The 11,000-nt window shown below is 46.7% G+C and overlaps 4 protein-coding genes across 4 annotated transcripts; 2 read left to right on the top strand and 2 right to left on the bottom strand.

The window, feature by feature from the left end:
• Positions 1-803: 803 nt before the first annotated feature.
• On the top strand, positions 804-1,129 carry Pmar_PMAR024877 (hypothetical protein; the record flags this gene model as incomplete). The annotated part of the gene is made up of 3 exons (XM_002773552.1): positions 804-850; positions 925-1,010; positions 1,050-1,129. 3 exons carry the CDS (start codon positions 804-806, stop codon positions 1,127-1,129), a joined length of 213 nt encoding a protein of 70 aa, XP_002773598.1.
• A 282-nt stretch (positions 1,130-1,411) lies between these two features.
• On the bottom strand, positions 1,412-5,657 carry Pmar_PMAR024876 (hypothetical protein; the record flags this gene model as incomplete). The annotated part of the gene is made up of 12 exons (XM_002773551.1): positions 1,412-2,235; positions 2,437-2,531; positions 2,583-2,810; positions 2,960-3,113; positions 3,173-3,274; positions 3,318-3,358; positions 3,408-3,678; positions 4,671-4,732; positions 4,777-4,840; positions 5,095-5,218; positions 5,389-5,491; positions 5,539-5,657. The coding sequence occupies 12 exons, from the start codon at positions 5,655-5,657 to the stop codon at positions 1,412-1,414; spliced, it is 2,187 nt and encodes a 728-aa protein (XP_002773597.1).
• A 364-nt stretch (positions 5,658-6,021) lies between these two features.
• Pmar_PMAR024875 (ribonuclease hi large subunit, putative) lies at positions 6,022-7,689 on the bottom strand (the record flags this gene model as incomplete). Its single annotated transcript, XM_002773550.1, has 9 exons — positions 6,022-6,176; positions 6,219-6,336; positions 6,385-6,435; positions 6,783-6,890; positions 6,936-7,110; positions 7,164-7,284; positions 7,327-7,384; positions 7,425-7,523; positions 7,555-7,689. The coding sequence occupies 9 exons, from the start codon at positions 7,687-7,689 to the stop codon at positions 6,022-6,024; spliced, it is 1,020 nt and encodes a 339-aa protein (XP_002773596.1).
• A 2,295-nt stretch (positions 7,690-9,984) lies between these two features.
• On the top strand, positions 9,985-10,485 carry Pmar_PMAR024874 (merozoite surface protein 2, putative; the record flags this gene model as incomplete). Its single annotated transcript, XM_002773549.1, has 1 exon — positions 9,985-10,485. The coding sequence occupies one exon, from the start codon at positions 9,985-9,987 to the stop codon at positions 10,483-10,485; it is 501 nt and encodes a 166-aa protein (XP_002773595.1).
• Positions 10,486-11,000: the final 515 nt, after the last annotated feature.

The raw sequence follows: 11,000 nt of genomic DNA, 5'->3' as shown, positions 1-11,000 counted from the left end.
CATTCGAACAGGATTTCTCGAGCGTCGCTTGTATCGATGGCAACGGCCCTGGAGTGCGCGTAAAGGGTATCCAGCGATCATAGTGTTCGTTGTTGTGACAACAATGTTTTCACTACTGCTGGTCCATTACTATGTTCGCCATCAAACAGATAGGAGCAATTGCGCAAACTCGATGAGCTAATCTCGTTCTCGCCATCTCCCCAAAGCCCCCTTGTGATTGAACACGGTTGTATGAACGGTAAGGTCGCGGAGATCATTAGTTTTCCGTTGACTCCACCATTCTTCCAGTAAACTGCCTCTTTACCACTATCTTGAGTATTGGACTAAAATTGCAACTTGCATAGAGGGAAGTGATAATCCATCAAAGACGTGACCAACCTCAGAGTACACGTCTCGCAGAAACAGTTGATCTGATAAGCTCATCACAGTTGTAAGAGTCATAGAATATAGAATCAACCAACACATTTGCCCAGCAAGGGTTCTTTTGATGCCAGAAAATTTTGTCTCCAAGGGGAGAATTTTATGGGGACAAGATACTGCGTTCAGCTGTTAGCTTAGGACCTCGCCGAGCGGCGTATATGTAGCGAGAAGCTTGATGTCTCGTTGGTTAAATCCCGTATAGGATCTGGGGACTGAGTGGAGCTGCTGTAGGAATAGCTCGAGGGGTAAGCGATCATGGCCGCATCATATGGACTATACAGCTGATAAGACATACACCGTGTATGTCTATCAATCTGAATGGTCAAATATGAACTACGTCTCTCGAATTATATGGAGTTATCTTCGTCGATACCTCAACTCCGATGGCCGACGGTTCCGCTGCTGCGGCTATGCTCCTCCCTAAACCATGGTAATACCATGCTGGTGCTCACCACCAACATACCATGATGGTATGCTGGTGGTGTGCCTCCCGAGGATCTAGAGGTCTATGGCATCTATGAGTCCCGATGTTGAGTCTATGGAGTTGGCCAATCTTCCCGTTCGTCGTTGGTTAGAGAAGACTCCTGCTGGTAATACAGATTCGTTCGTTCTGACGTCCTTGTCGTCAGCTGAAGCCCCGAAGAGGACTGTCGGTGAGTTCTATGGTGCAAAGGTTGACCCCCGTACCATTCTTGCCTTGCATCAGTAAGATGCCCATTGACACAAACAGTCTTTGTTTATAGATGTGTTCATCAAACTTGTACAGTGCTACGTGAAGCTTATGTTCATACTCTCGTTTGTGCTATAGGTTATCTTGATTATTCAACACGTGCTGTATCAGCTCGCTGTGATGCTAAACCCGAAGTGTGTTGAGTTTTCAGTGCGCACATTACGGAACCCACTTTGTCACTATTTAACACGAGACCAGGGGATTATGAAGGAATGATGACAGGGACTAGTAGTAACAAGTAATGAACAAATGTCGAATAGGTCATCTCATTCGACGTTTTTGATACTCTCGCATCTCAGTTTCAGTAACTTGGGTTTCACTAGTCTCTTTCCGCTTCATACGTTTAGCTCGATCGCACAGTTTCTTCTCGTCCGCTTTGAGCATCATTTTAGACTCCGTGTCTGAAGGCCTTTTCTTAGCAATCTCGCTAGGAACACTGTGGTATAGCTCAGGGTCAGCTAGAGTGATAGAGTATTGACTCGGCTTGCAAGCAACGCGCTTCTCTTCAATGTTCGAGAAGAAGTTAGTGAGGACAGTTTGAATGACTGGGCAATCCCCGGCCGCGTTCTTAACCAGAACAACAACATAGTCAGCATCGGGGTTCTGGGCAACAGCGAGCTCGTTACGGGACATCTCGAACTTGATGGTGCCCTCAGACCGCAATGTTCCCTTCACTTCAAGTCGGACCCAACGAGGACCATCCTCCGACGCCTTAGAGAAGACACCTTTAGTATCGAGTAATTCGAAATCATACCCGAGCCGATCGTCCACACCATCGCGACCATGGTCCGGATAGCAGGCCGTCCTTGCGCTGGTCTTCCACCAGTCAAGGGAGAACTCCTCAGCATAGATCTCTTGGAGTGTGTGGGCAACGAACAATTCCGCGAGGATACCAGCGTCCTCAAGTTTATTCTTTATAGCCGAGTCGAAGACCATTCGCAGACCGTTGCCTGGTCCATGCCGTTTAGTCCGATAGAAACGACCTTGCGAATTGCGCAAGGGATGGTAAAAAGCACTTCGGGGAGCACTCGAGGTGGAGGATACGGACGATAACGACTCGGGAGGAGGAGATGACGACATATCAACTGAGTCGGGCCTTATCTCATACCACTCCCCAACGAACACAACACCAATAAGACCACAGCACAGCATATCTCCATGGATGGTATAGTCCTATGGTGCCTCCCGTCTCGGCCTACTGCCAGGTGGTCGTGGCCTCACCACCTTCCCACGTGGCGGCAACAGTGGCCTCTTCAACGCCCCTGGCGATGCCCCGCGACCCTTACCCCCCTTCTTAGGCCCTCCACTGGGTGAGGGGGGTGAAGGGCTTGGAGCCTTCGGGATGGACTTCGGCTTCCCTTGGACCACTCTCGGCTGAGACCTGCTCATCACCATCATAACAGTGCATGCCGAATTACAAACTGTTACTTACTTTTCCGCCTCTACCACACCGGCCGGTTCCCTATCCCCTTCACTTCCCTGTGGTCGCCCCTCCCTGTGAGGAACACTGACCCCAGGGATGACCACCCTTTGGGCCTGGGCTATGGCCCTTTCCCGCTCTGTTTTCGACATAGACTGTAGCAATACATGATTATAATACTCAGTGATTTCCTCATCAGCATATCCTCTTCTACGAAGCTCATCTTTCCATACGTCCATCCTGATCAGATGCCCTCTATGCAGTGTCGGAGAAATATATGTTATCGCTTCCTAAACTCAGGTATTATAACACTTTATATACGAATTCGTGTAAAGTATAAAAATTTTCTCAACACATGTAGCTGACCATGTACACCTCCCCTGCCCTACTGTTCAGCCACCGGCCTACTCCTCCAATACGCCAACTTGTCATTTTCCGCTTTCTTCAACAACCGACACTCCAACCGTAAGAGCTCCAATCCGTCCACCCACACCTCTCGATCCCTTCTAATTGTCCTATACCGCTCCTCAATACTCTTTCCCTCTGACAACCACCAACAAGTGAAATAGCGCGCGCCCGAGTGATCGATTTGCATTACCTACCACTGTTCTTGTATTTAAAGGAAAAGTAGTTGGACTGCTCTGTGTCGCGGTGGACTGATGTGATAGACAATACCGAAATCATCACATCCGGATCTTCCGGATCTACAGAGTTATCCTATATCACCAACATGGACACTTACCATACCTTTTTCGAATTCTCGTCGGCTTTCCCAGAGGCACCAAAACCTGTGAAACCATCCATGGCCACACATTAGTAGTAGGAGCGAGATGTGACCATTTCAACGGGACATAGTCCCTGGCCCAGCCCTTCTCCTGGGCCTTCTTCTTAAGCTCATCTATATCGGGCTCAGAGTCACTACTACTCCGGGGGAGCAACTCGCATACTGCTGCGAATACTTCCTTCCCTTTCCCACTACCCCCAAGACGCCTTGTGGCCTTCCGACGTTCGAGTCGGCCTTGTAAGACCGACGCGAGAACCTTCACTTTCCTACTACCAGTGACATTCCTCTGTACGTTGTCACCCATCACATCTAGCACTTCGCCATCTAGACAAACACACATGTAATTGCGATCTGAGGAGAGCTACTGCGATTCCAGCAATATGTTTGGTTTCCTCAACCTAGCTCGTAGGTTTCCTCACTATTTTATGAAGAACGATTTTGGGTATCCAAAAATCAACGATAATATCGCAAAATTTCCCCTCAACACATGTAGTTGACCATGTGCATATATTCCCCCCGCACTGTGCAATTCGGAAAATGTCTGTGGTCTGAACTCGGCGAAAAAATCCATCTAGGCCCATGAACAACTATACTTACGAAAATCCTGAGGGTTGCGTCCGAGACAATATATACTCGACAAATGTGTTCGAAAAAACCACACCTCAAATTTCGAACCACACGGCTGGGCTCCACCGAAAGTCAACTCCTATCGAGTGAAATCAACTTGACACACGGCGAGCTCCCAAGCCTAGCGTCCGATTACACGCAAGAGGCTGGGATATTATCGAGCTGTGATTATCTTTCTCCTTGTGTGTTGACCTACACAATGCTGGGTGTATGTCCGGGTCTAGACCTTCTACTACGGGGTCCTCATCAGCGTCCGAGTCTTCATCCATGTTACTATCCACTACGACAAGGTGATGATTTCAAGCAGTTGTGAAGTGTGCGCATTCAAAGGTATGATAGTCTCCTGCCCGATTGAGTAACCTCTTACTGCGAAAATAGAATTACAGTCTAAGACTATAGACGCTTTCATTATTCGAAGCCTCTCCCATACCGTAAAATTTTACGGAAAATTTTATGGTAAAAATATGGAAATTCTGCGGAAATTTTGGGAAAATATTATAGTCGGTTTTTGCACACTTTTTCACCAAATCATATGTGGATTTTCATAATGTAGTGATGAAACTCGTGAGCTCAACCGAGGAAACCCATAAAATTTCACCCGTTTCACTTAAAGTGGCGTAATACTCCGCCCTATACAATGTCGTGAAACATATTTTTCACATCACTAGTTTCCCCACTGCGATGATTACCTTTCCGAAAAGTGAGGGCCAGTTGTCCAGCCACACTGCCGTCCTTAGCGTGAAGTTTGTGACTAAACCGTCACTCACGAGGAAGAGCATATCCAATCCTTCCTACTCCTTTCTGGCGTTCAAAAACTTATCAGCTTGCTTAAAAAAATGCTTTTCGACAGACCATTGCACTAAACCGATGAGAGTATCCGAGCGCGGGCCGGACTTCTTAGCCATCAACGACGCCTTCACATGAGAACACCCTTGAGGAATCATCAGCCGCCTTGTCTCCTCCCATTTTGCGTTCTTATTAACTGCCACAGGTCATCATCAATGTGATCGTTTTTTTTCAGCGGAGCTTATGAGTTTTTTCCCTCATCACAAGAGGCCATCAAAAATTCTCAAAAATTTCATATTTCACCACACGCGTTAGCAATCCGCTCACCCATGCTCTTGCAACACTCATACTTCGCCTCCACCACAACATAGAGATTAGCTGACCCCAGGAGTGACGTATTCCTGAAGTCCTTTGCCGAGTGAATAGTGACCGTAATAGGAAAACTCGGGTACTAAAAAACGCGTCTCAAAAAATATATATGTGATCGCTTTCCACAGCTGAGTTTGTGATTTTCCTCACTAGTAGAATATACAAATTCGAGTAGAAGTATATGTAAGCCTTTGAGAACTTCTTAGAATTTCCTCAACATTTTTTCACATTGCTGGTCGTCGTCGTCGTCACCTTGTCAAAGCCCCATGCCAGGAAGAGCTTGTCCATACCACAAACGGCTCGAATGTCAAAACCTCGCCAGCACTGCTTTAACTTCACGAAGCACCATCGTAGGCTGAGGTTAATAATAAAGATGAAATATGGGAGCTCACTTAGTCCTACCAGATACCACAAACTGCGCAAATCGCGAAAAGACCGGTAGCTGATCCAACGGCCCCTAGAAGGCCACCACCGGGGATCAACATAGAGACCATATTCGTGCCGGCACTCGCGATGGACATAGGGAGGCTGGAAGGGTATGCTGTAGAGGCTTACGACAGCAGAGGAGGAGCTCGGGTAGAAAGGCTTCTTATTATCATATATAGTAGAGCTTCGTCACGAGCTACCGATGCACAATACCCCAACTACTATTGGTGAGGGTTAGCAGATACTAGAAAGTATAGGGCGAATAAATGTTGTAGTAGTAGTAGTTCCACTCGGTAGTAGTAGATAATCATATGAGCGGTCTCTACCTCTAGATGAAAATAGCCAACCTCACATGAGGATGAATGCGAGCCCACGTAGACAATCTCCTTATTAGCACATACTTCCACAACGCGGAAATTCCCTTTTGAGAAACATGCTTCTGAATTCGATGCCCCCTACTCAAAGCTCCTCACGATCGTCCTCAATCAGCATCCCACGACTCGTGAAAATTTTACGTCGAGCTCGCTTAGCCGCGTTGAACATGGACTGGAGGCTTGGCTGAGATGCTCTCCTGCCACTACTGTTATTATCACCAGGCTTATTCTCATCGTTGCCTGAGGACAATTCCGGACCTATTCTGAATCTTTGCAAGCTACCCTCAAGATACTCATCGTCGTGCCAATCGAACTCAAGTGCTCTCTTTTTTTCGATCTCTTCGATGGTAGACCACGAAAATCTAATCTGCCGCGGGAATAAGAATACAGGATCCACCACCTGTGACGGATACCACTCCATCACCACATCGTAGATTGAATACCTCACCTTCTCCAACCACTCCACCGTCTGAGCGTCCCCAGGGTAGCCGCTGCCCACCTTTACACTCTTACAATGCGTCGCCACGCCTTCCCCCTGATAATATAAACCATGAATGACCAACGAAGATTGAGAAAAGCGTGGGAACCCCCAGGGTTTGATACCAATGGTAGAAGTGATGTTCCTAATGTGGTGATGACATTCACATGGAAAACTGGTTGAAGAATGTGTTCCTAGCCATACGAAAAATTCAAAATGAGTTCTCCCTTCGAAAACCCTGGAGTTTCACAACCCGTTTTACGTGAAGTGGCGTCCTAATACTCTGTGAAAAACTCGATATTCGCGATGATATACAGTAGTCGTGAAATACGTTTTTTGATATCACTAGGGTAGTTCCTGACGCTCACCTCTGGGTAGTAAGATATGTCCTCTTCAACGAGCCTATCCCGAATAACCTTAGCACAGATGGAAGCTGCTGAACATATAGGGTAAATCGCATCTGCTTTTTTACACACCTAAAACGCCTCAGAGCAACTCCACCATTTATCATCAGCTCTTACCACAATAGTGTCAACTCCTCGACGTTTGAATATACTACTGAGCTTATTCTGATACCTCTCAGGGTCACCAACAGTATCAACGTAGACCTCTTTAACGTTGATGCCCTCAGACAGGGCGTGCTCAATCAAGCCTATGGCTGTCTCGTGAGAGATTCTATTTAAGTTCACTTTATTCCTGATGTCCAATACCATCACTACCACAACTAACCTTACTAGTACTACTACTACCTCCTCAGCATTTTAGTGCTGATCTCATGCGCGGTCAACACGTGTACGGCGAACCCAAGGACCCCATCATCCTTGAGGGCCTCATTATGAATATCCTCAAATAATTCGCTTCGCTTCGCCTCTGATAATAGACAATTCCGACCAGCACTACGGACTACCCCACCAGTGAGCTGTTTCGAATCGTTGAACCCCATCTTCCCTAGTGCGTCACTTTTCCTTATCTGTGATGAGCCTACCCCCACTACATAGTCGGTGGCTTACATCACTGATAGCAGCACCATAGACCATAGGACCGAACACAGGGCCTCGACCAGCCTCGTCTATGCCAAGTTGGTAATAACGCGCCGCAACTCCATCGTCCTTAATATTCAACAACAGCTACTACTATTACTGGTTCGCTGGTCTCCTTCACTACCTTAGCCGAGTTCTTGCAGCACTCGAGCTGAGCGTAGATCCCCCCAACTTCCGTTACTTCCTTGGGGAGACAGGATAGTGCCGCGGATGTAGAGTCGCCAGTGCTGGACATTCAGATGGCTTTATCAAGGGTCCTGTTTAAGAAGCGAGACAACTGGGGAAATCCTCATTTCCAAAGAATAGGCGTCTTTTCTAAAGAAGTTTAGCACACGCTCTCACTTGCATTTCGGTTCAGCCTTGGATTGCAGTCTGGCAAAAATCGCGCAAAAGCTCCTTTGAACTAAGCGCTAAGACCCACTTCCTGAGATCGTTTCCAGAGCTGGTTCTATGAACAGAAAATCCCAGAATCGTTCCTAGAAACGCTTCGCTTCGGCCAGGGGTCCCGATGGAGGCACTCGATAAGGGAATGCTATTCTTATTAAGAGAGAAGGCGAGCCTCCGGCGGCCCGCCGAGCCTAAGCCGCATCTTTAGAGCCGTATTCTATACTAAGCGGTGCTCAGCATTGTGAACGAATGTTCCTATGCTAATGTACCTTGGAGGTTGTGGTGATAGCATTCGGATGGTATCGCCTCAAGCCTTCAGCTCACTTCAGCAGTGATATGCAAGTCCTGTCAACTCGAGTTATCAAATGCTTAAATTGTCCGACATACGACGTTGCAACTGGAAAAAAATCTGGAAAATAGTCGAGACTCGGGTTTGAACCTGGGCAGACGATTTGCGCATGGGAGCTTTTTTCGCTCGCCCTAAATTCGTCATAGATGTCAATAATCTGCTGCTATGGACAAAGAGTTTGTCGTGAGTGTCAATCATGATTCTGAGGTAAAACTTGGTATTCAGCGATCGTTAATGAGATCGATTCGCTTCGAGATTGCTGGCTCGCTCAAGCAGTAGGCCAGGGTTGTTCGGGCTCGAAAGAAAAAATTCTTTCAAGCGGAATTCTTTGCACTCTGTGAATTGATAGATGGAGATCCGCCAGTGTATGCCGCCGCTTCGTCTTGGCAATATTCTTCCATCGCACGTAATAACCCCGGGAAGCTTGCCATGTTGGCGATACCACCTACGAGGAATTAACAGTATGCACGTGAAGCTCATTTGATAGGATTCGCGGGTTCGCGTAGTGCGTGCGGGAAAATATAGGAAACATCTCAATTTAATGATCATACTGTATGATATCTGGGATATCATGATGATACGATAATGATGGTATGCTTCATGCAACTAGTTTTATGTTCCCAGTGTAGTGCGCAAGTACTGTATAATACTTGCGCTGTTGCTGAGAACGAATGATTTCATCTATAAACGTGAACTCTTAATGTTTTTTGAGGAAATGATCGTCGCTCACATTTGAAAAACTTGGTAGGATGATTGATATTCCTTTCAGGTGTCATATTCGTTGAGAGTGACCCTCCCTCCCTCTGACACACCTCTCTTGATCCCACAATTTTTTCCTTCTATCGCACAGCTATGACGAGGTATACTCGGGGATAATCCTGCACATCCTCGGTACCAATAAGCTTTCCCGCATAACCATTGCTTGCGGAAGTACTCGGCCAAGGTAGGATAGAGCTGGTGCCACTTATGGAAAAACATTCTGGCCCCTTGAGCGAACACGTCGTCGGTCGGTGCTCTCTGTAGGGCTCTTATGTCGTCTCGGAATTCGGCACGGCGCCCCTCTACGGCTTCCTTAGAGTTCTCCGTCTCCTTTGAGATATACTGCGGCAGGTTCTCCTTGACCTTCCGATCCATGTGAACCCAGCAAAATAGGCGTATTTTTGTCGGAGCATTGGCAGCGGCATCGGGCCAGCGGAAGCTACCATCGAGTCCCGTGTGCGTGAAGCCTCGGAGTACCTGTAAAACTCCATGTTCATCATAGTGACTACCATGACTTCTGATGCTACTACTATGACTACTGATGCTACTAGGACTATGACCACTGATGCTACTAATGCTATGACCACTGATGCTACTGATACTAAGACTACTGATGCTACTACCATGACTACTGATGCCACTAGACTATGACTAGTGATGCTACTAATACTATGACCACTGATGCTACAACGATGACTACTGCTGCCACTAATACTATGGCAGTTGATGCTACTACCAAGACTACTGATGCTACTACCATGACTACTGATGCCACTAGACTATGACTAGTGATGCTACTAATACTATGACCACTGATGCTACAACGATGACTACTGCTGCCACTAATACTATGGCAGTTGATGCTACTACCATGACTACTGATGCTACTAATACTATGACTACTGATGCTACTAATACTATGACTACTGATGCTACTAATACTATGACTACTGATGCTACTAATACTATGACTACTGATGCTACTACCATGACTACTGATGCCACTAGACTATGACTACTGATGCTACTAATACTATGACTACTGATGCTACTATTACCATGACTACTGATGCTACAACGATGGCTACTGATGCTACTACCATGACTAGTGATGCTACTAATACTATGACCACTGATGCTACAACGATGACTACTGCTGCCACTAATACTATGGCAGTTGATGCTACTACCATGACTACTGATGCTACTAATACTATGACTACTGATGCTACTAATACTATGACTACTGATGCTACTAATACTATGACTACTGATGCTACTATTGCCATGACTACTGATGCTACAACGATGGCTACTGATGCTACTACCATGACTAGTGATGCTACTAATACTATGACCACTGATGCTACAACGATGACTACTGCTGCCACTAATACTATGGCAGTTGATGCTACTACCAAGACTACTGATGCTACTAATACTATGACTACTGATGCTACTAATATTATGACTACTGATGCTACTAATACTATGACTACTGATGCTACTGATACTACGACTACTGCTGCTGCCTGAGGAGGAGTCAGTAATTACTACCTGTGCAAATCCATTGCTAATCGCATCGGCACTATCCGCTACTAGTATCTTCGGATCGTGCACAATCGCGGCGTCTCTGACCTCTGATAGCCTCTCGCATTGATTTTTAACTGACTGTATCATCCGAGCAATACTCTCTCCTGTCTCAGTTTCTATCGGGCGTCGAAAGAATTTTTGGGGCGGCGAAAGGAATTTTTGGGCGCCGGAAGCATTTTCCGGGCGCCGGAAAGCATGTTTCTAGAAGTGGTCGAAATTTCCGGAATTTTCGGGCGAGGTCGTGGGTTCGATCCGCGGCTCCGCCAGTTTTCCATTCTTCGCCAATCCACGCGCGAGTCCGGAGAGGGAACGTACGGAAGCCACAAACGACCCACTCCTCGAATGTTTACGCGCATTGCAAAGAACGACGCAAGACAACTCGTGAGGTACCGATGAATATTGCTACAGGAAGAAGTGACACTAGGGAGCCACTGCTAGTGGCCCACTAGTATTGAAAA

Source organism: Perkinsus marinus (genome assembly GCF_000006405.1).
Source record: "Perkinsus marinus ATCC 50983 genomic scaffold scf_1104296958752, whole genome shotgun sequence".
NCBI lineage: Eukaryota > Perkinsozoa > Perkinsida > Perkinsidae > Perkinsus > Perkinsus marinus.
The sequence above is the reverse complement of the archived record's forward strand: the minus strand, read 5'-3'. Positions and strand labels throughout refer to the sequence as shown.